We start from the raw sequence: 27,262 nt of genomic DNA on the forward strand, positions 1-27,262 counted from the left end.
GCATTAAGAGACCAAGACCAAGGCTCCAAGCCTGCCATGTGATGCTTTTCAAAGTAATAATAAAATAATTAATTTCAAATGGAAATGTTTTGGATGTGCTGGCTGAGCTCCCTGCTGGTCTCCCGCCATGGTGCTGGTGAGGTTTCTGCTGCTGGTGGCTTGCCTGGGCAGCCTGGGCAGCACCCGCTCCAGGAGCTAAACATAGATGCTGGCTGCACAAGGCACTTGGGGACACGTTAATTATGCTGGTGCTTTTTAGGGATCTTGGGTGAAATATGTGTTTTTATAGTCAGTTTTCCATATTTTTTTTTAAGCAGCCTGGAGCAGAAGCCCTTTAATTACATTAAAAATTGCCTCCCACCAGGACTCTCTGTTCCCGAGCCCTGATGAAATTTGAAGCTCAAAGCCAGGCACATGCTCACTGCTTTCCTAGGACAGCAGGGGACAATGGGAAGCAGGGCTATCTCTGCCCTGAATGCCCTGCATTTCCCCTAGCAGGGCAGCCCCTCCAGCTGGTCCAGCCCCATGGAGATGGGGGGACATGGGAATCCTCACGATGCCAATCTCTCTCTTTATCAGAGGCTGCTGTGCTGGCACCGAAAAACTGCATGGCTGGGTTTTGTTTCTTCTTCTTCCACTTTTTTTTTTTTTTTTTTTTTTTTTTTTTTTTTTTTTTTTTTTTTTTGTGTGTGTGTGTGTGTGTGTGTGTGTGGGTTTGTGTGTGTGGGTTTTCCTGGCACAAGGCGTCAGCTGAAAGCCACGGCCAGCTCCAGGCCTCCCTTATAATTAGGACTCTTCACAGTGACACAAAGGACACAAAGGGCTTTGAAGCCCATGGGGCAGCTGTGCCCTGCAGCCCCAGGGGTTGCATGGTGGGCATGTGGCATGGCCTGCTTCCAGGGGTGCTGGAACCTCGTGGGGACTATGGGGGACCTCTCCTTCCCCAGAAACAAGTTATGTGCATAGTGTTCCACCAGCAATTATCAACTCTCCATCACGTACCAGTCAATGCTGGGGACATGTACATGGCCATGTATATATGTAGGTGAGGCTGTTTGTGCCCCTAGTTTTGAGAAGAAACATTCAGGTCTTTCATGACAAAGTGGATTTTTCTGTCCTAAATAACCATAGTTTTACCATTGGCTAAGCTGACCATTACAGACCTGCCTGAAGGCATTCATTTTTCAGCATCCCTGTTCCCTCTTCTAGACCCGCAGGGCTGAAAGCATCGAGAGGGATTTGCAGTTCTCCTTGCCACTGTGGGAAGCAAAGTTGCATTTGGTGAGGAGCCATTCTCTGAACTGCTGCAGCCCAGATGTGCAGGAGCTTAGGGGCCTTTGCTGAGGAGTGCAAGAATAATCTGGGAAAGAGGGAGCAGAGGTGCGTTGGAGAGCTGGGTGGCTGAAATCCAAACAGGAAATGACAAATACAGGTAAAGGAAAAAAGACATCCTTGCAGAGGTGGGTGCTGGGGGCAGCATCCGCTCGCTGTATCCTGCCACCAAGGTCCCCAGTGTGATTTGAGTGCACATGTGGGTGGGGTTTTTACATTTTCCCCCCTCCCCCAGGCAGCTGCTCTGCTTTGCTAGGGACATACACAGATTTCAGCTGAGCAATGCCTGATTTTTGAGAGCAGGAGACTGGGCTGGCCCCTGTCTGGGTCTGTGTAGTTTGCAGGGCGTTGGAAACAAAGCAGACATGCATTTTGTAGCAATGCTATGGCAGAAATGGCTCTCAAAGGGGGTCTGGTGACACCTGTATCTAAGCCCCCTTTTCTTTCCCTGCCCTTACCAAGGCCTCTGCAGGCATCCTGGAGAGGGATTTGTTTGGATTTAGCTTCTTTTTCTTGGTCGAATGGCCCTGCCCAAGTGGCTGTGAATCCGGGCCTTTGAGGTTGGTCTTTTTGTCTACTTGAAAAAACAGTGACAGAATTTCCCAAAAAGGGAGGTGGATACCCCCTAGGAACAGATTTCCAAATATTTATTTTAATTAAAACCCAGAGTATTATTATACCCTCGGTCTCCCAGCCGCTCATCTGAGGCCAGACCCTCAATTAAGCGGCGCAGTGCAAACCTTGCTGGGTTTGGCAGCGGCATGGGGTGCTATGTTTGTGCACCAAATCTGCCAGCGTTGAAGTTTTGGAGGGTTTTTGGTGCATGCTGCAGGGCTGGCGTCACTCGGGGCAGGGCGGTGACTGGCTTGGGAGGGGGCAAAGCCAGACCTTAAATCCCAGCAGGGCAGCAGCAGGAGGAAATCTGTGCTGGCTGACTCCGTGGGTAGCTCTCGGTGCTGGGGCAGGGTAAGCTTGCTGCTGCTTTTCCCAGTTGGGTTGTGCATTGATGTCTGCTTTTTGCAGGGAGATGGGAGGCTCAGCTTGCAGGCAGGCTGGGGTGCTGCTTTTAGTCCTTTCCTGGGTATGTGGCTTCCTGAAGCGCTTGGGTGGAGGGGATGAGCATCCAGAGCTTTGCTGTGAGGCCAGGGAAGCTTGTGGCCACTTGTTTTCTAGACTGAGTTGAGCAAAACCAGGGAAACTTCAAGCCCAGATAAATGTCATAACAATTCCCTATAAGCACAGCTGATACTGGGTTTGGGCAGAGGGAGGGTAGGAAAAAGGAAGGTTAGTGTGCCTGACTGAGCTCAGAGGGGTGCTGGGAGCATTGCTCCCTGGGGGAAGGCTGGGGTGCTGCTGGAAGGATTGGGTGTGCTCCTTGCTCCTTGATGGAGGAGGGCAGGCTGTGTTTTGGTGCTTTGGGTGTGCAGCTCAGACCTGCCCCAGAGCCAAGTCCCCTCCAGCTATGCCTGTGGGGGGCTCTTTGCATTAGTGCCTTGCCACTGCTATTTTTGCCAATGGCAGGCTGTAGAAGCCAATTATTTCCATTATTTGTTTGCTTGTTTGTTTTTTCTCAGTGAGGTTAAACTGTCCCTGGTGTGATTCCCAGGAGCACTGCTCCCTGGGCAGAGCCCAAGCAGGTCTTGGAGCTATGGGAGGGCGGCCACAGTGGGCAGTGCTCTCAGCTGCTCCTGTTGCATCTCCACTGGGGCTTGGCTTTCTCCCCTCCCTCAAAGGCAATGGGGAAGCAGGAATAAGTCATTCTGCTTCAGGAAATCTTTGAGTCCACTACACGGTGAAACTTGCTTTTCTGGTATTTTGTGGCTTCTAGAAAAAAACAAAATGTATTCATGGAAGTTGAGGCAGATCTTTAAAAAAAAATGAAAAAGAAAAAGAAAAGAAAGAATTGGGTCTAGGGAGGGGTTGGGTGACCCCACCAAGAAGTGGCTGGAGGCCAGCCTTTCTTCTCCCCACTCACCCACGTGGACACAGACATGTGGATGTTTTGGAGTGGTGTTGGTGCTTTCTAGCCGGAAAAGCGAGCCCTCGTCGTGTTTCGGTGTTCCTAGAGACAGCAGCCATGAGGAGTGTCCTGGTGTTTGTCTGCCTGGTGGGGATGGCGTGCGCCTTCTCGGTGAGTGCCAGGCGAGGGGGGACCCCCCAGCCTCCCCGGGGCTGGTGTGGGGCTGGCACCAACCTACCCTTTCCCCCAGGTCAAAAGCTGGCTGCGGAGACCCAAGCTGGACGGCTCAGAGGAGAACGCGGTAGGGTCTCCCTCACCCCACGTGCACAATCCCACACGGGGCTGATGTTGAGGAAGAGCACATTTTGGTGGCTCCTGTACCCAAGGCCCCAGACTGATGGGATTTCCCCCCCTCCTTCTCCTGGTAGGTTTTCAAGAGCCGGCACCGGCATTACCTGTACAGATACATCTACGTGTATCCCCCGCAGCGACGGTACCAGGTGGGTGCTTCCGAGGAGCTGCTGCTGCTGCTGTTGCTTCACCGCCCTCCAAATGCAGAAATTTTGGCCCAAATGAGATGGGGGCGCGGTCTGTGCCCTGTTGGCATGGCCTGTGGGCCTGGGCACAGAACATTGTAGTCGGGACGCTGCTGGGAACCCACCCACCCGCCTCCAACTTGGTTTTCCCTCTTCTTAGGGCAGTGACTCATCTGAGGAAGAGGGGGATGGCTCGGAGGAGGAGGAAGGGGGGGTAAGTATGGCAAACCAGCAGCCTGCAAAACAAATACGGGAATTTGGGAACTTTCTTTGGTTTTGTAGTCTCTGCTCATCAGCATTTGTGGCCACTGACCGCCCACAGACTTGCACTCTGGATACAACTGGATTTTCTACTCTGGGGCTTATTTTTTTATTTTTTTGTTGATTATTTCCTTTTGCTTTCCTTTTTCTTTCTGGGTGGGGGTTGCACCAAACAACCCTGAGACAAATTCTCTGGGTTTCCATTTCCAGTGGCTCAGAAAGGAGCAGGACAGGCCAAAGGACAGAAGCAGGGAGGTTCACACAAGGAGGAAGGTTTTGTTAGGGACTCCTCTCACCTTCCTCTTTCAGGGTCTGTTGCCCCCATAGCACTGAGAAAATCCCTATGGAAAATCCAGTTATGCTCTTCATGTGTGACTGTGGAGTGACACAAGCTGATGCTATATTGGGAAAGTCAAATTTGTACCATTTAGATGGTAAAGCTGCTCCAGTCTGCTGGATCAGTATGACCTTGGGCACCTCTGCAGTTGTGAGAGCCACCCAGGTCCAAAATTAAATGTAAGGAGTTACGAAGATCTTTTGTGTTGCATTGGACTGGAAATGCTGAAAAACTATCCAGCGGTCTCAGGCACACAGGTGCTTGAAATAAGGAGCTGGTATGCTTAGAAGCCTGTGTGTCAGGCCTAATCAAGTCTTCTATGTTTTTTCTTTTTTAAAAGCTATTTAATGAAAGCCAGGGAATTTGGTTTTAAAACCCACTTTGGAGGCCTGTCAGGGCTTGGGATATAGCATGGGGTGTCCCTGTACCAGCTCTGGCACCTCCCTGCAATTTGCCCCATTTTACCTGTTTCTCTCCCCTACCACTGCAATCTCTAGGGATAAATCTGAGTAGTGGAATGGGCAGCAAAATGTGGCATTTCATTTCTCAGGAAAAAATTAGGTGGTATGCAGGAATGCTCTTTAGGTCTGGCCTTTTTGAGGGCACCAGGGCAGTGTGGTTGTTGCCATGCAGGGATGTTCCTTCACTGGCAGGGTGGTCAGCAAGAGGAATTGTGCTGCAAGGCCCCATGGTCAGTCATAGGCATGTAAAAAGCACTTTTTTATTGGCTGCTGGATGGGGAGCATTGCTTCCCCTGGCACAGCTGGCTGCACTGTGCAATTTGATGGCGCTCCTATTGGAGAGGAGAGCAGTCTGGATTTGCTCTGCCATCAGGTGCACCCATATTTCAAGGTCTGAGGTGGCCCAAAATGCCAGGGTAGATGTCCTCGGTCTTGGCATGCCAGCAGTAGGGATTGCCCAGGGCAGTGATGACACTGACCTCAGGTCTCCCTGCCATGGCTGGGCTCATTTGCTGGTGGCAACAAGCTCCTCCTCCCAGGCTGGGCACTGGGTGAACAGCCACACCAGTTCCTCAGTGGCGTTCCAGGCTCTGTTTGCATTTGGGTTATTCCTTACCTTTTTTAAGCTGTGCACCCCACTGAGAGCCCCGCCCTGCTGTTGATCTCTGGGGCCAAGCATTGCCGACGGCTGATCACCGATGGGGTTTGGGCTCACGCCTGGCTTTGAGCCATCACACTCCCCCTGGCCATCCACACATGACGTGCGGTGTGTCCACATGTAGTGTGCCTGTGGCTTTCTTTGTTTACTGGAAACTGGGGGAGGTAACTTCAGAAGAAAACCTTTAGATGCTTTGCAAAGCAAAACGTGGAGCCAGAATGGGAACACCCGACTCCAGCCACCACCACTTAATTGCACAGCTCCAGCTGCTCTGCTGCAGCTTCTACATTTCAGCCTGGAACAAGACCCGTGGGAAAGCAGGGAACTCGGAGCAATGCCCAAACGCTGTGTGCGGATGCTCTGTACCCCTCTCGCTACTGGGAGGCCTGTGCTCCGCTCCAGCTGCTGACCCCCTGCCCTGTCCTGTCCCTGTCCCTGCAGGAGCCATTTTATGCTGGCACCAAGGCAGCTGGACACCCTGCTGGAGCAGCCCCCGGGGACTGCCAGGGTGCACTGGGAGGAGACGTCACATCCCCCCATCAGGTGTGGTTTGGGGAGCTGGAGGGAGCACCCATGGGGATGGGGCTGTTCGCTGCATCTTTGCTTGTGCCCTTGGGATACCCTGCACCCTGTTTCTGCTTGGGGAGCTGCTGGGGAAATACCCATAGCTGGACCAAGCTCTGGGCATTAACTTGGGGTTGGAAGGGGTACCCCAAAATGACAGTCCTACCATGCAAGGTGTGGGGGGATGCTCAGCTGTGCCCATACCTGCCCCTTTCCATATGGAGCTGCAGCCTCCTGACACCCGAGTAATGCTGTGCTGTCTTCCCTCTGCCAGGGCAAGGGCTGCCAAGGGGTCCTGAAAGGAATCAGGCAGAGGACTGCCAGCAAGGGGGAAGACTCTGAAAATGAAGACAGTGATGAGAATGAGGAGGAAGAGGAGGAAGAGGAGGAAGAGGAAGTAGATGAGAATGAGAATGGTGTCAATGGCACAAGCACCAATACCACAGAGGGTATTGGACCTCATGGCAATGGCACTGTGGTGGCTGAGGAGGGCACTGGTGAAGCTGAGGAAGAGGAGGAAGAGGAGGAGGAGGAAGAAGAGGAAGAGGAGGAGGAGGAGGAGGAAACCGAAGCCACGACCATCGCAAGCACCACCAACGAAGAGGGTCTGACCCAGGAGACCCCTGTGGATGATGGAGAACACAGAGATGCCACCACAGAACCCACCACAGATGCCACCACAGCTGGGGAGCTGTGGAAGTACGATGTGACAGCCATGGACCACAGCCGGGGGGACGAGGGCACCACCGAGGGTGGGTACGAGGAGCAGGACGAGTACGCGCGCGGGGACACCTACCGGGCCTACGAGGATGAGTACGGCTACTACAAGGGGCACGGATACGATGTGTACGGCCAGGATTACTACTACAACCAGTGAGCAGGGGGGACAGCCCTGGTGCTGTCCCTGCCTGCCCCAGCCACTCAGGAAGGTGCATCCAAAGGCTCCCTGGAGCCACCGCACACCAGAGGCGATGCCAGGCAGCTTGCCGTGAGCACTGGCTCTATCCCAGGCTTTTTTTTTTTTTTTTAATCTTCCAAAGTGAAATGAAATCAAATGAAATGAAATAAAGCAACTGAACTGAGCTTGTTGGTGACAAAAGGTTTGCTGCCAGATTTTCTGGGGTCAGTGGGGCAGCACAGCAGTCGGTGAGGGGCTGAGGGGCTACGGTTGCCCATGAGGCTTAGGGCTGAATCTTGTTATTCCAGCTCAGATGCACATGAAAGGAGGGAGGAACAGCAAGACTAACTTGAAAAGCCTCTTTAGAGTCCTCTCTAAAAAATGAAAGGGTGCTCTTAGGGACACTGCTGTGGTATTACAGCCATGCTTTATGTAAAGTTGATGCGAATTTCCAATATGCGAGCAGTGATAACTTTACCACATCTTCCATTCCTTGGTAATGTGCCTCCCATGGCCTGACCACACACCAGGCAATGTTAATAAGGGTAAAAACACTAATTTCTCTTTCTGTGCATCACTAGCTGTAGATGCATACCCCTGTAATGAGGGCTTTGCTTCTTCATCCCTGCACCAGGTATGTGGGTACAAGGCTGGGCAACTTGATTGTGTGTCTTGAACACCAGTACTGCAGCCCAAAATGTCCCTGTCACACAGCCTCATTCCCAGAGTAAGGCTGTACTAGAGTAAGGTAGGGCTGTCACAGTGAAAGTGGTGCATCGACTTCCCTCCTCCATCAGCAATGGAGATACCTCAGGATCCCTGCTCAGGGTCACTTCCAAACAGGAGTGTTTCCCTGGGCAACTGGTGATCTGCATTATGGATAAGGATAGAACAAATCCCACTGAGTTCCAGGCAGGTGCCACCATTTGGGAATAGAGATGGCCCTCATGCACGCTTTACAGCAGGTACCCTGCTGCTCTAGCACTGCTAGGAAGGAAACCTGAGTTCAGCTTCTGATGCAAGTCCAACTGCAGAACTAGTCTATTCCTGCAGCAGCAAGTCGCTGGCCATTGTGTAAAAACTGCTTCCGTATGCCAAAGCCAGGCTGCAGCTTCTGGGGCAGCATGAGGTGCTGCCTGCAGCGTGGGCACCCCCGGGGACAAATTCCTATGGTGGCACTGGGGAGCCCTGCATGCACTCGTGGCTGGTGTGGGGACATGAGAGTTCCATCACCCACATCCCCAGGGGGTGCCCAGAGACGTCAGGGAACTGGCCCGGACAAAGGGCCCTGGCACTGCCAGGGGCCGGGTCCCGCTCCCACAGGGCGCGTAGCCCAGTCCCGTGTGCGTCAGCCCCCCAGGCATCTGGCAAAGGCTCTCCTCCAGGAGCCAGCACACACGGGCTGCCTGCCCTGTGGGGTGGCATCCGACTGCCGGTCCCTGGCCAGCAGGCAAGGGTCAGTTTCCTGCCAGCTCCAAGGTTTGCTCCTGCTTGAGGCTGGATGCTGATGGTTTAAGCATTTCTGGTGATAATGCAGCAGCCATACCAGCTGCTGGGGTTTGGATTAGGGCAGAGTGGGGAGTGGGATGGAAGATGCTGTCATCACCACCACAGTGAGTACGTGAGCCAAGACTGGCCATGGCAGTGGGAACCCTTCTTGGCTAGTGTGTAGGTGACCAGCAATGCCACCAAAAGTAGAGGTGGGGAGAAAGAGAGTTCGGACATCATGCACACCTTTGTAGCACTTCTTTGTAACAAATTTGGGCTCAAAGAGACCTGTACAAGCAGTGCATGGAAAAATATACATATTTTTTTCTTTTTTGCCACTCTTCTATTTTGCACTTGCACAGGTTCAGCTCAGAGGGATTGAGGTTGAAACCCAAAAGGCAAGTGTCAGAAGACACAGCATGGTGGTGGCTCTCAGCTTGGCCAACGCTGGCCTTCAGTGCCAAAGGGCCAGGACGAAGCCTGGCTCTGGATATTGCCCTTCTGTTTCTGCAGCCCTGCCAGCTTTCCCATGTTGGTCACATGGAAAGCCAAGACTCACTGCACACCCTCTTATCAATAACCAAGCTGGACATGTGCCACACTAAGATCTGCGCTAATCATTGAGCAATTTTGCCTTCAGAACAGATATTTATAAACTGTGCTTTCTGTTTATCCAGCCAGGTGGAACATTTGATAGCTGTCTTTTACCACAAACACATTTTTAGCTGGAAATTACTCCCCCTGGTTATCTGTGGGTGCTGCCAGAGCTGACAAATGTCCCTGGCCAGGAGCTGATTGGCTCTGCGCACCCGGGGCCAACTTTAAATTTCAGCAAAGTGGGCACAGGCTTCACGGACTGCCACTGGGACCTGCCTCCGACGGGAAAAGGTAATCTTCTTACCTAGCTTCCTGCCCTGTCTCTCCCTAGCCCTTCAGCTCTGCTGTCCCTGACTGGAGGGATTCTGCTGCTTTCGCTCTGAGCAAGCCACAGTGGGGATGGGGACATCCCAATCCTTGGCTGTGCACATCTCTTGAGCTTACACTGCTTTGTACTGCTGTTCCTTGTGCATGAATTTCCTTCTGGGGTTTCCTGTGGCAATGCTGGTATGGCTGAAAATAGTCTCTGCGATGGACCTGCAAGCCCAAGCAAGGGTGGTTGGGTGAAATGAGAATTATTGGCCAATAGAGCTGTTGCCTCCTGCCATTTATCAGTGCTGTGAAAGCCTGCTGCTTTCCTAATTCAGATTTATGAACATCTTTGCTTGCAGCAACTTTGGGGGATCATTTTTTGCAAATATCCATCCAAGCTGCTTTGATAGAGTTGGGAAGTTTTAATAGGTGATGTCAGAGCATCCACTCAGAGCTGCTGGCTGTGCCCTAAGCACATGGTGACAGCATTGCCCTTGTTGCAAGGAATGCGGAGAGGCAGGACAATGCCAAGGGCCACTGCAAAATCTGGGAAAAGCCAGGGTTGCTGGAAAACCCTGCTGCCATGGGAGCTTTGGGATAGTGGGAGAGTTTAGGTTGCTGCTAACCAGGATTCTTGAGGACCACAAGTCCCAGGAAGACAAACTGCAGCGATGCTTCACTTTGTGCCTCCAGGAGCAGCCCAAGATGCAAAGATCCCTCATCTGCCTCTGCCTGTGCCTGCTCAGCACAGCCCTCGCCACACCTGTGAGTATGGCTTTTCCTGGCTTCCCAACATATTGCTGGAAGCGTGAGATGTACTATCCCATGCATCCCGGCATGCTTTCAGCAGTGGGAAAACGTGGGTTGTAGTTGCATGCACCACCTCTGGTGCTTGGGGAGGGGGTCAAGGTGAACAGCAGAGGTGAGCCCAGAAGGAAAAATATATATTAGCACTGAAGAGGCTGAGCACGTCCCTTCAGTTTAGGAATCAGGGCATTGCACAAGTGTCCGTCTGGGTGGCTGTACCTCTTCCCCTGGATTTCTATGGATCTGGGATCTGCCCAGTGCTTTTGGCCTGCAAACAACCTGAGCCAAGACACAGGAAGGGATGTGCGGGAAGGATGCTCATCTTACCCATGTGGGGAACAGCAGTCAAAGGGGCACCTGCGATTATTTCCAGCTGTCCAAATTTGAAATTTTGAGAGGTTTAACTAAAAACAGGGCAAACTAAGGTGAATATAATAGCAGCCGTTTTTGTCCTGCATTAACTGTTGCTTAACGTAATAGACAGCTAGAGTGAAAGTCTGCTCCTAGAAAAGGCTTGCTTTTTTGTCAGGGTAAGGAGGAGGGAAATCCCATCTACCCTGAGGCCCCTCCCATGTGTCTTTTACCCCCCAGAGCAAGCTCTCACAACCCAGTCTGTAGCAGGGCAGCCCCGGGGAAGGCAATAAATCAGCACAGATTTGCTTTACAGATAGGGACACAGAAGGGAGTTAATACTATGTGTGTAACCAGAGCTGTAATCTGGCCTTTGGTACTGCTCACAAACAATGAAACAACCTGGGAATATTCAATACTTTGGGGTGTGTTTCTGCCCCTTCAGCTGGGCTTGGCATGTTTTAGTGACTGATTTTGCTGAAATCAAAGACGACTCCCCTCCATGGGGCTGTCTCTCACTGTGACACGTAGGAAATGCCTGAAATGGCTTTGCGGGGCTCACAAGATGCTCCCACCAGTAGGTCCCCCAGCCCTGAGGGATGCACTAGCCAATACCCACCAAAAGATGCCAGGATAATCAGGGAGAGCTGGAAGCCTGTAAGCATGTACAGAAACCCAGCCATGAGGACACAGAGGTTGCTGCTCAGTAGCTCAGTAAATGCTGGGAAGCTCCACCAGTTAACCAGCTCCGGACTCCCATCACAGGCAGATCCAAGCAGCAAGCCGGAGCATTCTTTTGTGAGCAATGGTGCTGTGTATTAAAAATGCTCTGCAATAAAATTTTCTGCAGCAGTCTCCAGGAAAAGGTTATTTGCCGACCAACAATATCCAACGAAAGCTAGCATGCAATACAATCACGCTGTAGCAGAATTCACAATATTTTTCAGAGCCTGGAAATGGGGTTTTGACCTTTCCTACTACTGCTGTCTTTAAGACAGCACCCCAGGTAGTGCCTGGGAATTTATCGGCTTATCAGTGCAGTTTTCCCACCCTTCCCTGAACACTGGGTGGGTGGCCAGCAGTGGGCATTGGCAGCTGCCTGGATGCTGGGGCAGTGTTTGATGCCTCAGCTCTTACCTGTGTTTTGCTGCCCACAGGTGCCACCGCCGCCGCCTGGGAGAGCTGCTGGGAACTGTGTGGGACAGCACCGGGTACGTATCCCTCTGCCACCTCCTGGGGCCTCAGTGGGTACTGGTGGGACCCTACTGCAGTGCCAGACACAGAAAGGGAAACTCCTGCTGATGCAATTAATAAGAAAATTGTGGGTTTTGGTTATTTTCTTCCCCACCAGATAATTCTGAAAGGCTGCAATGCCAAGCATGGCTTCTACATGTTCAAATTTATCTACTCAATGTCAACACGGAGGAACCAGACACAGATAAAGGTGAGGAGGTGGCCAAGGGACACTGTGGGACCCTGGCCTGGCTGCAGTGCCCCCATCACCCTGACCTCTCCCTTGTGTGTACTGCACAGAAAGAAGAGGCTAACCACCAGAGTATCATCCCCAGCCACCGGCTGGATGAGGACAATGCCAGGCGGGAGCCACCGGAAGCTGGTACAGCCCCAGAGCACAGTGACAACAGCAGCACTGAAGTAATCGAGTATGGGATTGTCATCAAGCCTCAAAACCACAGCACCCCAGTCATCAGCAGGGATGGTCCCAGTCCTCGCCCTGGCACTGGCACACGAGCACGCGGCAGCGGGGGTGGCACTGGTCCCACCCCATCCAGCTCAGAGGGCAGTGGCGATCTGGATTTGGTGATGGAAGTTGACGGCGGTGTTCCCATTCTTCCTCAGGGTGAACGCCCCAGTGAGGTTGTGGTGAGGAATAGGTCCAGTGTCAGGAGTGAGGACAAGGATGATGGTGCCCCCAGGGTGGTTCCAGTGGAGGGAGCCATGACCGCTGAGAGGGAGAGGGCCCCTACTACCAGAGGGGCAGGGAATGAGGGCAGCAGGGAGGCCACTGTCTCTGGCCAAGGGCAGGAGAGTGTCAAGCAGGGTACAAGGACGGGAGGCATTGCTTCGTCCTCTGTCACTGAGAAGATGGAGGATGTCCAAGTGGATGCTGCAGGTGTGGGTGAATATGCTTACATCCCCGATTCAGGCAGTGTCACCATCACCCGTGGGAGCCTGGGCAGCACAGACAGGGCCACCGGCTTCACCCAGGTCTCTCCAGACAAGGATGACGAGGTCAACATTGTCATTGGGAGGGCCAACATCCATGTGGGGGAGCAGGAAACGACGCAGGCTGGTGCCACAGTGGGTAGCGAGGATGATGGCATCCCCTCTGTGGGAACCAGCAGCCCCCTCCCCAGGCTGGACGTCACTGCAGCACCCAGTGGTGGTGAGGATGACAGCATCCCTGCCCGCAGGCAGCCTGAAAGACTGGCCACCACAGCCACCCCAACCCGTGGGGACAGTGTCACCAGCAGCCTCAGGGATGGCCGTCTCACTGGAGAGGATGAGGAAGGTGCCGCCATCATTGGTGTTGATAGACGACTGGTAACCCCTGCCCCCTGGAGAGTCACCAGCGGTGACATTACCATCCCCACAGTGGCCAGCATCCATGGGAAAGATGATGATGAGGTGAGAGGGGAGGGGCAGAGGCCCAAAGGGAAGCCAGACCACGTGGCTACCACGACCCCCCGCCAGTGGGATGACATGGAGGCCACTGTCACTGTCCCAGCCGAGGGGGCTAGCATCCGCCCGGCCACTACCGAGGGGGCCCGCACCCCCCCGTCGGTGACAGCCAGCAGCCACAAGGCAGGCACGGGCACTGTGCTGGGCAGAGGAGGGAGTGGGGAAGTGGGGACAGCCACCTCCCGACCCCCCCACGTGGAGGCACGGACCGGGACAGGGATGAGGGTCCGTCCAGGGGGAGCAGGGCTGGACAAGGCGCCCAGGACAGACAAAGCACCATCCCCAAGTGGGAAACCCAGCAGCCGGGCGTCGAGCGGGGCCCGGACAAGTGTCGGCAGCTATGACGGCGATGCTGGGGGCAGGTCGCAGGCCACCAAAGCAGGGGCCAGCCCCGCTCCACCGGCAGGGCAGGACACGGGCAGCACGGCAGCAGGCGGGGGCCGGGAGCGGGGGCGAGGCGGAGAGAGCGGCACGGCAGTGCCGGGGGCCGGCGGCGGCCGCCTGCCCGGGCAGCACGGCAGGAAGCTGGGGGCCGGGGCGCCGGGCACCATCGCCACGCTGGGCCGCAGCCGGCAGCTGGACCAGGTGAAACGCGCCGACGAGCTCCACGTCCGAGAGAGGGCTTTCTACAGCCTCGGCGGGGCGGGCGGCGGCCCCCACGGCCCCTACCCCGGCCTCGGCAGCGCCGACAGCAGCCAGTCCTCCGAGGGGGACCGGGGCAGCCACAGCGAGAGCGGACAGACGGGACTGCAGCCCTCAGGGTGGGGATCCCCAGGGTACCCCCAGGGCCGCTGGATCCAGGGGCCCCTGTGAGGCGCGGCCGGAATCCACCCCGGCGGGCTCCAGCGGTGGAGCTGGGGGTCCCGCACACCGCGTTTTCCCCCCTGGCATCTCTGCTGCGGGCTCTGCTCTCGCCTGGGTGAGGGGCAGGTTGCTGGGGGGCACACGGTGCTTCACGGCCCAGGAGCCAAAAATCACTGGTTCATGCAATCTGCTGTTAATCTGGGGGAGGCTGCGCATGGCACAGCAGCCGGAATGCACGGGTGTGCTGTGCTAGACAGCCAGGGAACAGCAGCCATGCTACACGGCATAGGGTAGCGGTGTTTGTGCACTGATGCGAAGCAAGTAAAGAAGCAGTGAGAAAAAGCCTCTGTCCTCGCGGTTTCACTTCCAGCCTACTGGAGAAATAAAGGCATTTCTGTACCTGAGGATCTGCCGTCTCTGGTGTTTGGAACGGGACTTGAGGCAGTCAGTCACTCTGGCACAAGCTGCGTGCTGGAGGTGGGCTGGTCCCTGGGCATAAGGAGATTTCTGGCCCCAGGACGTCCCTGGCCCTGGCATCTCCTATGGGACTGCAATTTGGCCAACAGACCCCGCACAACCCTCCTTTGGGGTATCAAACCCTACCAGATCCTGCCCATGGCCACCAGCCTCCCTGGGCTTGCTAGGGAGGGCCACAGAGCATCCTCCCCCTCGGTTCATCCACCTCCCCCAGCAAGAAGTCCCCATCATGCCCTCCTGATGGTACATTTCCTGACCACACTGTCCTTCCAGGAGCACTCTAGCTGTGCCACCGCCATTCCTGCTGCTGGCCTCTGCACACAGGCCAGGCTGGGCTTCGACACGCTGGAGCCATGCCGTCAGCGGTGCCCAAAGTTAATCACCATTTATGCAATTGCAGGTTGCTTTTTCTGTCTGAGAAGCTGCTAAAACAGGCGTGTTCGGCAGAGCAGCAGAGCGAACTGCTCCGTGGGAGAGGTGTTAAGCCTCAAGGGGAGAGATATTGCCTCAGCACATGCTGAAGGGACTCACCACCAGTGCTGTGCCAATGCAGGGAGCAGGTGGGAGCAGCCAGGTGCAGCCACAATGTCAGTGAAGTACCCACAGAGTGACTGCTTCCCTTCCCTCTGCACACCTGCACGCAGGGAAGTGACAGATCCTGTTACAGGACACAGAATCACAGGATGGTTTGGGTTGGAAGGGACCATAAAGATCATCTAGTTCCAACTGCCCAGCACGGGCAGGGGTGCAACCCTCTAGACCAGGTTGCTTAAAGCCCCATCCTTGACCTTGAACACTTCCAGGGATGGAACATCCATAACTTCTTGCAGCAACTTGGTACTTAGGGATCATACATGGTTGATTCATGCTGGAACACCAGGACACTCTTTGTCACAGAGGCGCTACCAGTTACCACCAGCTCTCGGGACTCTGCTTTGCTACGCTCATGCTTTCCAGCAGAAAAAGTGAAAAGTTGCATTGTTCCCAGCATGCACCCACCAGGACATCAGGCCCTGGTGTCTCCGGGGAAGCTGCTCTATGTAGCTTGGTCCCAGTGCTGCAGGGACATGGAGGTTTAGGCAGCCTGTGGCAGGGATTTGCCTGCAGCTTCCCAGGCTCGGGGCAGCATGCAGAAGACCGCCAAGGGCTCACGGACCTCTGTGCTGGCCCATCCGGCTCGGACTAAAAGGTGCCGCAGGGCTGCTGCCAGTCTGGGCTGGATGACTCCCCCCTGGAACTGGCACGGCACATCACAGCCCCAGATTTGTGGACTGTGGCATCGCTCTGGGGATCTAGGGCTCGGCATGACTGCTTGGCAAATGAAGAGGCTGGCTTTGGGATCTCGCCAGTGGCAGCGTTGGAACTAAGGAGTTTGCAGCCCCGGCATAGACCCCTCCATGCTCGGTCCTGACCACACCCTTGTCCAAAGGATTAAGCAACATCCTTAAGCAAGGGCTGGGCACCATCTAGTGGAATTAAAAGCCCGTTGCTGGGAAAGTTTTGTGCCTATTGAATGATACCCAGCGCTGCCTGATGCTGGCGTGAGCGCTGGTGCCGTCTTGTCCCACTGCTTCCCCGAGGTCCCAGGGAGCTCTGCCTGAACGATGAGGTCAGGTATAAAACTGCTTAGTTCAGGTATAAATGGCATACATTTATAAACCAGCATTCCCTCCTTGCACAGTTGCTGCCAAAGCACTTGGAATTTTTGTGCTGTGACTCTGGCTCTGCATCCGGGAGAACACAGGATGCTGGTATGCTTACTCTGAGCCCCCTGCTCAGCACCACGATGTTGCCTGGCCCTGCTCTTTCAAAACTCACCTGCCAAAGAGCACAAGTGGCCACTCAACATAAAAACTGCAAGCTTCCCTAGGGAAGGTTTTCCCCAGGGTATTGGAGCAAAGCAGGGAGCTGGTTTTTCCTTGCCGTGGAGGGTGAGAAGATGAGGGCGGGCAGGGTGGGACTGCCCGCCCCTCATGCTGAAACACCCACAGCGAGCTTACAGCTGGGCTAGAGGTAGTCACCAGGAGTGGGAGGTGTTCTTCTGTGGCCCTTTGATCTTTGGCTCTTCTGAGCTGTGTGTTTTTGAGGGAAGAATTGATTTAGACTTTTAATAAATATACATTTACATTATGTTCCTTGTGGTGTGGTTTTTTTAGATCAAGGGCAGCAGTGATTTATCTACAGGTGTTTCTTCACACTGGGACAGCAGAGGCTGTTGCTGAAGAGATTTAGGGTCTTTCATCCCGTCCTGTAAGTGTGTGAACCCAAGTGAAGAGAGATATGTACTGTCAGAGGGTACAGAACAAAAAATAAATTGTCCCTAAAAGTACCAGATACTCCTAATCGTGGTCATGTGGCCAGACAGGTATGGTTACACACTGCTGCTTCAGGCCAGCAAAGTTGCAAAGAACTGCTCAAATGCTTTTTAAAATAAGTATAAAAAACAACTATATGCTTTGAGGAACCATTCAAATGGAGTTTTGAACTTTATGCTTTCATCTACAGAGCTCAGTGCTGACTGTATGGAGGGGGCAGGTGATGCCCATCACGAATAGCTCTTCTCAAGATCTTTTCTTGGCCGTGGGGTGGCAGAAGGCACTGCCCAGAGAGACAAGGTTTCCTTCCCTGTTGTAACACCATGGTTTTTCAGAAGAGGGCAAAAGCAGACAGCCAGAGGGAGCAGCTGAAAAAGGAGCATCTTTCAAAAGAGAGCGAGCATGGCTACAGGACAATAACAATTTTCCTCCTCACCTGCTGTTACTCAGTGAGATCCACCTTCATCCCACGCCAAAGACCAGGGACTGAGAGACTGAAACACTGTGCACACCCTCAGCAAACCCTTCCTCCCAGTGCTCCCAAGCAGGCAGCCAAGGCTGGGCAACTGCAGGGGACCTGAGCACATCCAGGTTTTTAGAGGATGGAAGATGCCCCAAAGCCTCCATCCTCTGCTGAGAGAAGTGCTTATTGCCATTGAGGGGGGTGCATAACAGCCCCAGCAATAAGAAACTTGAGTTTTATTTCTGCAGAACAAGCCACACAGTACTGCCTATCATCAGGGGGGTTCAAAAATGTTTTTACTAACACTGAACAGTCTCTAATAGACCATCCACCAGTACTTCCCTGTAAAAACTTCAGGAAATATACTCTGAAGTCACAACCATTGCTATAGTCAAGTCAAGGCACATTTTGACACATGGAGTAAAATGCAAATCTCAGTGACATTAGTAAAAAATATAGCCAGTATTATAATCTGTTTGGGGCCTCTTTTGGTAATCCTTGCCTATTTCCCTGCATCCTCGTGGTGGCTTTAGAGGGTCTGGTCTGCAAGGTTTCTTTGGGGAGCAATTGCCTTGCAGTGGGATACTTTATCAAACAACATCCTATCCTATATTCACCCTTCTTAAATTACTTTATGGGCCTTGCTCTGATCATCAGGGTACCCCTGATTTGGGAGAGTACAGAGCTGACAATCCCTGGCCAATGAACTGTGGGTTTCTCACTTCCTGATGTTCTCTGGAAAAAAACTTCTCCTGCCAAAAAATCCTGGCAAACTGTAGCCATTGTCTGAAAATCCCCATGCTGTTCCTCCAGGTGATTAATATACCAAGCCAGTCAGTCTGCGTTCAGCTTAGGCTGTTTGCTATAATTAATCTTTTAAGTTTGGGAAGTTGGTAGATACAACCTTCTTCTGTCATGGAATGGAACAGCAGGAGGTGTTTCAGAGATCTTACACCTTGCTTCAAAGCTGGCCTGCATGGGAGGAGATAAAAGAGGTATGTGGCCTTTTCAGCTTCCCTGCAATGTGCAGAGAAGGGGCAGGAGCTTTATTTCCCTCCCACCACCAAGTGATGAATATTTTCAATGGTGGCTTTACTTAAAAAGTGTTGATCCTTACAGTAAAGTCTCCCAGCCCCCTGCTGCCATCATTCAGCAGCAATGAGGAAGATCCAGCCTGACAGACTTCAAATGTTTGACTGACTAAAAGCTGACCCTCCTTTTCCTCTGTGCTCCCTCCTCCCTTACCCCTGTTGGTACATTCCTGCAAAAAGCCATCCAATTCCACCCCAAAATACAAATGGACCTGAGCCCACTCATCTAACATCATATGTACCTGCAGAGTGAGTGAACAGGCTCCCTGCCTTAACACACAGGATGTTTCATACGCCAGTAAATCCACTTGTGCTTCATCTCGGTTTAAACACTCCTGCTTTCCAAAAATGTTGGGTCCAAAGTGCAGAGTTTTAGATAATAAAAATCCTAAAGGAGATTTAATGCTTGAAATAAAAATGCTAAGGTGCTAGAGAAATTCCAAATACTTATTTAATATATGAATAAGTACCTCGTGCCAGGCACCAAATACGAGAAATGAAGGATGTGAATATGATGGCCAAAACCAGCCTTTGCTTTAATTTTCAGACACATGACTGAGAAAAAGGGGAAAGTGGTCCCCATCCACCTTTAAACAGTCAATGCTTGGCCAGTTACCTAATAGCAACAGTTGTATCAACAGAGAAATTATTTTAAGAAATGGTCCTCCTCATGTAGAGTGTGAGCTGAAAATATCTGTATGCTATCCATAGCACTAGATGAATTTCCACCATCCTCCCCATACCCAAGAGCACCCATGGCACCGGGGGCTGAGGATCATCCCTGTATCCAGCAAGGCTACTGGGATATTCCTGCTGCTACCAGAAGTGCCAGCCAAACCCTTTAATGCAGGTCCAGTGGCAGACTGGCTAGAAAAAAACCCCTGAATTTTAATTTCACTTTCCTTGCTGTGTTGCCTTTCATAGCAGAGCAGGGCTTCAAGAGGAAGGTGCAGAGCAAATCTCCCCTCAATCCTCTTGTGAAATGCTCAGCAGAGGAATAGTTGAGCACCTGAAAAATTCAAGACTTCAGAGACTTTGAATAAGAAACTAAATTGTTAGACTTCCACCAGTTTTGAAAAAAAACCTAACAAAATACCAAAAATCTCCTAATTTAATTTTAATTTCTATTTACTAGGGATTAAAGTTAATACAGTCTCATGAGAGTTTTCAGCCACATACTAAAGAACATGAAGGAGAAGAGAAGCTGTGGAAGGCCAGGCTGGTCAGGGTCCTGCACACCCTGATCTGGTGGATGGTGTCCTTGCCCATGGCAGGAGATTGAAACCAGCAGATGTTCCAAGGTCCCTTCCACGCCAGAGCATCCTGGGACACCAGGAGGGCTTTTGCCAGTCAATGGAATGTTGCCACAGCCAAACTGTTGCCACAAAGATTCCATCCCAGGTGACCTGGGGTCCATTGAGTCAGTTGATGGATCCTCTGCTGGGAAGCAGACACAAAGTGTCTGTCTCCTCCGCGCAGTGTCCATCTTCTCCATCCCCGCTGGGAACAGAAGGTGATCTGCTGACATTTATGCGGAAAAGTGACTACACACGTAAGTGTAGATTATTTTTGAGGTTTCTGATGCTGAGGGGCTGTTCTGAGCTTCTGGCCCAAATGCAGGTGTCTGAGGCTCCAGTACTGAACTTATACAGAAATTGGTGACTCAGGGATGGGAATCCTGGAGCAGGTGTGGTATTTAAGAGAACAGCTACTCCAGAAAGGTAATCTCCTTTCTTCTTTTCTGGTAGATTTGGAAGAACATCGTTCTCTGACCCCTAGAAGTCAGGGTTTTGTAGCAGTGTGCTCTCTAAAGGAATGTAAGGGATCAGTCACTGTAGCTTGTCTGACATTCCTTCTCTGGTGCCTGTCCTGCTTACTCTTCCAGTGATTTTAGGTCATGAAACACCATGAGCACAGTGAGTACCTTGCTACTCAATGTAAATCTGATTCCTAAAACATGTTCTCTCTGGGGTACTTCCAGAAAGGATTTAAAGAGTTCATAGCAACTGCACGGGAGCAGAAGCCTATTAAGACTTCATGTAACTTCATGTTTTGGGAGGCAGAAGATTTTTAATCTCTCTGGGTGCTAGCAATAGTTCAGAAATGCTTACAATGATAAAATTGTGAAGTAGTCTCCTCATTTTCAAGTCTTTGGGATAGACTTTTCCTTGGTGAGACATCTGGTAAGAGATCAGGGGGGACTTCTTTTCCTTGATGCCATGCACTCAGGGAGGAATGACTCATAGCACATGATGTGTATTCCAGCCTTTGCCATGAGTGTTTTCTGTACTCTTGTGCTTTTGTTGGTGTTGCAAAAATGGGGGCCACGTTACCTTAACTCCCACAGAAAATCTTAAGGCTTTGCTCACTCTTAGCATCAGCAAAAGTGCCATGGAGAAGCAGATGGTTCTGGTCAAGCTCAGAAACAGAGCAGGCTGCTGGTTCCTAGCACAGGTGGAGCTTCAGAGCCAGAGCCAGCAGACTTCGAAGAAAATGGTGCACTTTCTTTTGAGTTTGGTAAGGACAGAAACTGCTTCTGGAGGGCTGGGGTCCAGCCAAATGTGTGCATTTTCCAGTCTCTAGGCCCTTTAGTGGGGAGGAAGAGAAACCTGGGTTTTTTGGAAGCACCTAGTATGGCATCTGTAAACAGCAAGGCTCCTGAAAAGCCTTTGTTACTGAGCTGCAATACATTTGCACTGGTGGGAGATGAACTGTGCAGCAAAGGTCCAAGTGTTGCTCAAACACCTGAATGTCTACTCTGAGCAGCTGGCATTTGCCTCAGCTGCCACTACACAGGGTGGCAAACTAAGTTAGGGATCTCCCAGCTGGGAAGCAGATAAGGAAAATTTGTCATTAGCTGTGCCCCATCCCTCAAGGGAACATGTACAACATGGTACTGTAAAATCAGGATAACTGCTGTGATTCCAGCTTTAGTTTGTTTGGTTTTTTTTTCCTGTGTGATAAACATTCCCCTATGTTAGATGAATCTTACTTGATGTGTACCTCCTGCAAGCTGCTGTCATCCAACAGAACTGCGTGAGGAACTCAGCCACTCTTTCTCGTAGAGGACAGGGCTGGCGATGCTCTCTTTGCAGACTGTGGAGAGCAAAGCTGATGAAATGTTAGACAACATTCCTGAAAAGAAGAGACCCAGGGCACAGATCAATCCTACCTCAGCCTGTTCCTCTGGGGCTGCAGATTTCGTTTCTCTGCAATTTCTGGTAGTGATTCTAACATTCTGGTTTTCAGCTGGTGAGGAATTCATAGGTGTCACAGGTGTCTCTCCTCACTCTGAAGACATCAGAATAAGTGCCAGTGATTCTGGCAGTGTTGTGGTAAGTAGTGAAATGATACACCTCTCTCCATCCCACAGCCAAATTAGTTTTCTCTTGTGCTGCCAGGCCTGTCTTCTGGCATCCAAAAGTTCAGTCTGACGTTCAGGGCTGAAACATAGCTCTGACTTACCTACTTTAGAAAGAGCTCCCAGTCAACACCAAATGCACCTGTGAATGCATCAGCATCCCTGAGTATCACTCACAGAGAGTGGAAGAGTAATTTAAAAGACCTCGTTGCTTCAAAACTTGGGGAGAATATTGAGCAGTCATGGATAAGGGAATAGAAGGAGCCAATTTAAAGCTGAAGCTGTTCTAGAGATTCCAAGATATAGGCCAGTGATTTAAAGAAAGAGGAAAGAAGAGGACCGGAAACCTTTGACTCTCCAAATATGGTGTGTTTAGCTGCAACATTGGTTTGAGGTACTCCCGTCACTGAGGTAGCAAGCACAACTGTAGTACAAACAACTTTTTTGGGTACAAACTGTAGTACAACAATTTGGGTCAAAAAGTGTTTATTGCTCCAAGAAGTATTTAAAGTTTATTAATCCAGTTTTATTTATAACTCCAAGAAGTATTTTACTAAGATCCAGCCAACAAGTTGGTTTGTCCCCTGAGTTTTGGGATGCCGCTGCTGCTATGCAAAGTGCAAACACGCAGCAGTGATGCTGGAAAAGGCCTTGAACTTTATGGAAGAATCTGCATGACCCAGCTCAAATTCTGCAAAAATAAGAGTGGGTTTGGGGTTGGATTTTTTCTTCAGCAGCTGTTCATCTCAAACAAAGACTTTATGGCTATCACAGCTGAATTTGAACATTTGTGGGAGAAAGAAGAAAATAAATCCTTGCAGCCTAAATCCAATCAGGGAACTAAAATGGAGGAGCAGGGTGGAAAGTGTTCAAGTGATTCCTAAGTTACCTCTGTTTCTAACCTGTTCTAGCAGTGGGAGCAAAACCGGCAGCACCCTCTTCTTTTCAGTGCAGCAGATATCTCAGCCGTGCTACTGGCAAGTGATGATGTGGAACCAAGAGATAGTGATGGGTATGTTACAGATAAAGTGTATCTCCAAAGTCTAATTTCTGACATAGGGTAGAAAGAGGTTTTTGTCAAGTTTCTGGGTTCTGTTTAATTCTGTGTGAAAACTTCAGACATAGGATATAATATCCTCTCTGGAAGAGAACTAAGTAAAAAAAACTCCTAGCAAAACCCAGCTGAAACATCTCTGTTCATGAAGCCATTAATGAATGTGTCTTACATAATTGTACGAGATGTGCTGAAATGCTTGCAGTACATAAGAGTGTTTGGAATTACTGTGTTGCTGGGCTGATGTGTTGCTAAATCAGAGGAGGGGATGTTTTAATTTCTGATATTTTATTATCAGTAACCCTTTCTGCATAGTGAAATTAATGGCTGCATGTTCTTCCTGGTTGTGTTCTCTCTAGTGCATGGTCATCAGGTATTCCTAGTTCTCCAACCTGGGTGGATGAGTTCTCAGAAGTAAGGATCCATGTCTTGTCATCATTTCTGTTTTGTGGGAGGGGAATGGGGCAGAGAGGGAACTCTGCACAGCTCAGCTGGCCAGGGTGGGATACTGTGGGCAGCTGGTTTGAAGCACAGCCCTTGCTTTGAAGCTTCAAGGAGCTCATCCTTCCAAGTCCCTTCTTGCTGGTGTACCCTGAGGGAGAAAGTGCTGCCAAGGTGGCACTGGCAGACCTGTGGGTTCCTCATTCTTCTAGCAGCTGCTGACGATTGTAGATGTTTCAGTTCTCTTTGCCTAGGTTGTCAGTGGAGCAGCAAACTGGAATTCTTTCCTCTCAATTCCTGTTCAATTTCTTTTCTTCTTCTTTTCTTCAGTTCATCCAATATGAAATTTCCTGTTTGGGGAAAATTGAGGGAAAGAAACACCTACAGCCAAAATCCAGCTTGGAAACTGAAATGGGAGGAGGGTTCTGAACCTCTGTTTCTATCCTGTTCCAGCAGTGGGAAGAGAACCAGCAGCAACCTCTTATTTGTTTCCAAGCCAGCAGCTATTTGGCTATTACTTTTAATGTTCTTAACCAAATTTAGAGGTCAATAGCCTAGCACTCTTAATCTGACCTGTTGTAATTGCTTGGCTGAGCTGGTGTTGGTACATAACACCAGGGCTGCACACCAAATTCTAATTGTATTTTCTTTTTTCTCTCTTCTCATATGCACTGATACAAGCTTCTTGAAGGTGAGTTTACATTTTGAAGTTGATAATGGAATTGTTATAAATATAATAATTAATTTTTCTGTGTCCTTTCCAACCGTCTCAAGCAGCATGGATTGAAACTGCCTTTAGCAAAAGGCAAGGAACAGTGCTAAAGCCTCTGGCCAGTGTCTTTAAAAATGGGTCCCATCTGTGTCTGAAAGCTGCTATCAAACACAGTGGAAAATCCCCGCAACAGCAATTGTTGCTCAATACTTACATTGAAAGGAACTTTAAATTGGTGACCTTTTTCTCTAATTTCAATTGATTAGTGCTGGATTATGGTTACATGGACACGGGAGTTAGAGAGATAATTGTTGCATGTGTATTCTGAGAATTAAAAAGCAAACTGCAGTTCTCACCCTTTGAGTGTTACCAAATTTATCTCCTTTGAACTATATGTGTTATAATTTTCAAGTTATCTTAACACCATAGGACCACAGCAGTGGTTAGTAAGAATTGTGTTACTTACCCTGCCAGTTAGAATTGTGTGAGGGAGCTTCCCTTTATAAGGCAGATATGTTCACAAGTAGTGTAACTCTGTGGAGTGTATGACACTGAAACTCTCTCAAGTAATATTTTTAGCTGTTTGTAGGGTTAACAGAACAAATGTTTTGTGTTGGTCTGTAGCAGAACAGTCACAGTGTGCGGAAGGGTTCAGCCTCAATATTTAAAGAAACTAGTTTGTTTAAGATTGCTTTTAACCCAGCTGAATAGGGGCCATTTCAAATAGAAACGATTACAGACCATTTATAATAACTCATTTAAAGGGTAGTTCCAAGGAGAGAGAGAAAATAGTAGATCCAACTTACTGAAATTAAATTTCAGGGTGTGAACAGCAAGGAAGCCAGGTGCTGTTGGACAGCTCTGTACTGAGTGATGAAGATGAAGATGAAGCAAGAGATAATGATGCGTCTGTGACTGATCCAGCATCTGAAGAAGGGTATTCATCAGAAGATGAAACTGAAAGTTCTGAGTACGTGTTCCTCATGACCTACCAGACATTGAATTTTGCCTTTTGTTTTTCATACAGACAGAACTATGTTTTACTGCTGTGCCCTGGCTTACCTTTGAAACCTTCACTTACTGTACTTATTTCCCTCTTTCAATGATGACCACACCCCATGCTGCATGATGATCAAGTGATGATCATGACCGTTTTTACTTTAGGAGAGGAAGGCAGCCTGAGGCAGTTGGAAACCTTTGCGCACAATCTTAAAGATGAGTTTGAGGGTATGGCAAGAGAGGGTGATTAGGCACAGGCCACAGCTCACAATGCTTTCTATTTCCTTTTCATGCCAGGCTCTAGTAGTGCCATTAGATAAGGAAATACTTTCATTGGTATTGATGACTTGGCAGCAGCCAGACAAATTCTGTGCAGGTTTTAATAAAGCTGGTGTACTTTGGATTATGAAAGGCAATGTAGGAGACAACTTAATATAGAAAAGGCGTAATTTTTCCCTTTGATCTCAAGCTTCTCTGTTACCTTCCTGCTTTGTTTAGGTGAGGCTGAAGAGCAACACTTAACACTGAGTAAAGGATCCTCCTTGCCAGAGCTGTCTGCAGTGTTACTCTGTAGTGTTAGGCCTTGTTCCATTCTAGAACTAATACTTTCCAGAGGACAGCTCGATGCTTTGGTTACAAAGCTGTTACTGATTACCTGTTGGACATAAGTGCTGCCATTCATAGACTGCCCAGTGCTGATGGCTGCTGATACTTCAGATCCCAGAGCAGGGTGCCTGACTGCATCCCTCTCCCAATGAAAACCAAGGTGCTGTTTCCTTTGGGAGACCCACACTCGTTATTACATACAGCAAACTGAGAGAGAGAGGGATATGCAGGGTTCTCCAAAGGAAATGTGTCCTGGCTGCTCAGTGCAGCCGGAGATTACGTGACATTGTATGTGACAGTGACCCTTTATGTGTAGTGACATAAACAGCTGCATGTTCTTTCTGGTTCTGTTTTCTCTAGTGCTTGGCCAGCAGGTACTATTAGGTGCCCGATCTGCATGGATTTTTACCCACAGGTAAGGACCCACCTTACTGTCATCTTTCCTGCTTTGTGGGAGGAGAATGGGGCAGAAGGGGAGCTGCACAACCCAGCTGGCCAATGTGGGATGCTATGGGCAGCTGGTTTGAAGGACTTGCTTTGGAGCTCCAAAAGTTACTTCTTGTTGTTGTAGAGGGAGAAACCCTTACCAAGGAGGCACTGCCAGACCTACTTGTTCCTCATTATTCAGCAGTAACTGGCAGATTGCAGATACCCCACATCCTATTTGCCTGCTTCCAGTAAAGCAGCAAACCCAAATTCCATCCTGTTGCGATTTCCTTTCTTCCAGATTGTGCAAAGTGGACATCGGATTTTGTCAACACTGTGTGGTCATGTCTTCTGCAGTCAGTGCCTCCCTTTTGCCCTTCAGATTGCCAGCTTTTGCCCAACCTGCAGGACAGATGTCACTCCAGGACAATACCATCCCATTTATATATAAATACTTCTATTTTTCAAGACAATCTCGGGTGAATTTTGGGGTATAGGTGGTGTAAAGAGTTTTTTTCTTTGTGTATATAGTTTTTCTTGTATAAGGTTCCGTTTTCTCTGAATTTCTTCCTAAATAAATGTTTAATTGATTTAAATATAACAAAGTGTGTGCATCTGTGTTAGATTCTGCTGGTAGACAGAGATTTCTTTTAACAGGTGGCAATAAAACCCTTGGTTTGTTCAGTAAGAAGTGCTTGTTCTTTGCATCACACTGTAGTCAATGATTTTTGGGGGGAAATGCTGAAGGCGTAAGTTTTGTAGTTCTTGTGATGGTGTGTGTTTTATAGGGAAGAGGAAACAGGCACTGCTTGAGGTGTGAGGACTTCTGTTTCTTAGGACAGACCCAGCTGGATGTTTTGCTAAAAATGTTATTATTTCAGTGCTTTGAAGGTTGAAAGAGCAGCAGGTGGTGCACACATCCAAACACAACTGTATTCTTCAAAAATAATTTGTATGTATCTAGACAACTTGTTTATGGCCCAAGCTGCTCCTTGTTTTGTCCTTGGTTACAATGTTCCATTGATGACCGTCAGGTGATGACAGGAGCCCTGCCAGCTTCTATGAACCTCTTCCCCTTCTAAAAAGCCTGTAAGCTTAAGGACTTTAACATAATTGCTTCAGTGTAATTGGTTTATTATAACTACTTCAATATTGCTTCAAAACCAATGCATTGTACCAGTAGTTATAGCTACCTACTGTGCTGTAAATAATTCTGATTAAGCCCTTTTTAAAAAATCATTATCATTATTG

The 27,262-nt window shown here is 50.1% G+C and overlaps 2 protein-coding genes and 1 long non-coding RNA gene across 3 annotated transcripts; all 3 read left to right on the forward strand.

Moving 5' to 3' along the window:
• Positions 1 to 3,409: 3,409 nt before the first annotated feature.
• Positions 3,410 to 7,114, forward strand: IBSP (integrin binding sialoprotein). Its single transcript, XM_066185023.1, has 6 exons — positions 3,410 to 3,463; positions 3,543 to 3,593; positions 3,721 to 3,792; positions 3,989 to 4,042; positions 5,987 to 6,088; positions 6,384 to 7,114. Exons 1-6 carry the CDS (start codon positions 3,410 to 3,412, stop codon positions 6,984 to 6,986), a joined length of 936 nt encoding a protein of 311 aa, XP_066041120.1. The 3' UTR covers positions 6,987 to 7,114.
• A 2,259-nt stretch (positions 7,115 to 9,373) lies between these two features.
• Positions 9,374 to 14,075, forward strand: MEPE (matrix extracellular phosphoglycoprotein). The gene is made up of 5 exons (XM_066185024.1): positions 9,374 to 9,383; positions 10,098 to 10,169; positions 11,720 to 11,773; positions 11,914 to 12,006; positions 12,096 to 14,075. The coding sequence occupies exons 2-5, from the start codon at positions 10,110 to 10,112 to the stop codon at positions 14,073 to 14,075; spliced, it is 2,187 nt and encodes a 728-aa protein (XP_066041121.1). The 5' UTR covers positions 9,374 to 9,383; positions 10,098 to 10,109.
• A 10,822-nt stretch (positions 14,076 to 24,897) lies between these two features.
• On the forward strand, positions 24,898 to 26,503 carry LOC136290703 (uncharacterized). Its single transcript, XR_010721321.1, has 3 exons — positions 24,898 to 24,950; positions 25,946 to 26,000; positions 26,313 to 26,503. It is a non-coding gene; the product is annotated as an uncharacterized lncRNA (long non-coding RNA).
• Positions 26,504 to 27,262: the final 759 nt, after the last annotated feature.

The sequence above is a fragment of the Chamaea fasciata genome, unplaced genomic scaffold (genome assembly GCF_029207755.1).
Source record: "Chamaea fasciata isolate MVZ Bird 193981 ecotype frontalis unplaced genomic scaffold, bChaFas1.0.hap1 SCAF_6, whole genome shotgun sequence".
Classification (NCBI taxonomy): Eukaryota; Metazoa; Chordata; class Aves; order Passeriformes; family Sylviidae; genus Chamaea; species Chamaea fasciata.

Bases quoted from the DNA above. Each gene is read 5' to 3' on its own strand.
- IBSP (XM_066185023.1), top strand. From the start codon at position 3,410: ATGAGGAGTGTCCTGGTGTTTGTCTGCCTGGTGGGGATGGCGTGCGCC. The intron at 3,464-3,542 runs GTGAGTGCCAGG...CCTTTCCCCCAG, and splicing joins GGATGGCGTGCGCCTTCTCG to GTCAAAAGCTGGCTGCGGAG. The intron at 6,089-6,383 runs GTGTGGTTTGGG...TCCCTCTGCCAG, and splicing joins ACGTCACATCCCCCCATCAG to GGCAAGGGCTGCCAAGGGGT.
- MEPE (XM_066185024.1), top strand. From the start codon at position 10,110: ATGCAAAGATCCCTCATCTGCCTCTGCCTGTGCCTGCTCAGCACAGCC. The intron at 10,170-11,719 runs GTGAGTATGGCT...TGCTGCCCACAG, and splicing joins GCACAGCCCTCGCCACACCT to GTGCCACCGCCGCCGCCTGG. The intron at 12,007-12,095 runs GTGAGGAGGTGG...TGTACTGCACAG, and splicing joins GGAACCAGACACAGATAAAG to AAAGAAGAGGCTAACCACCA.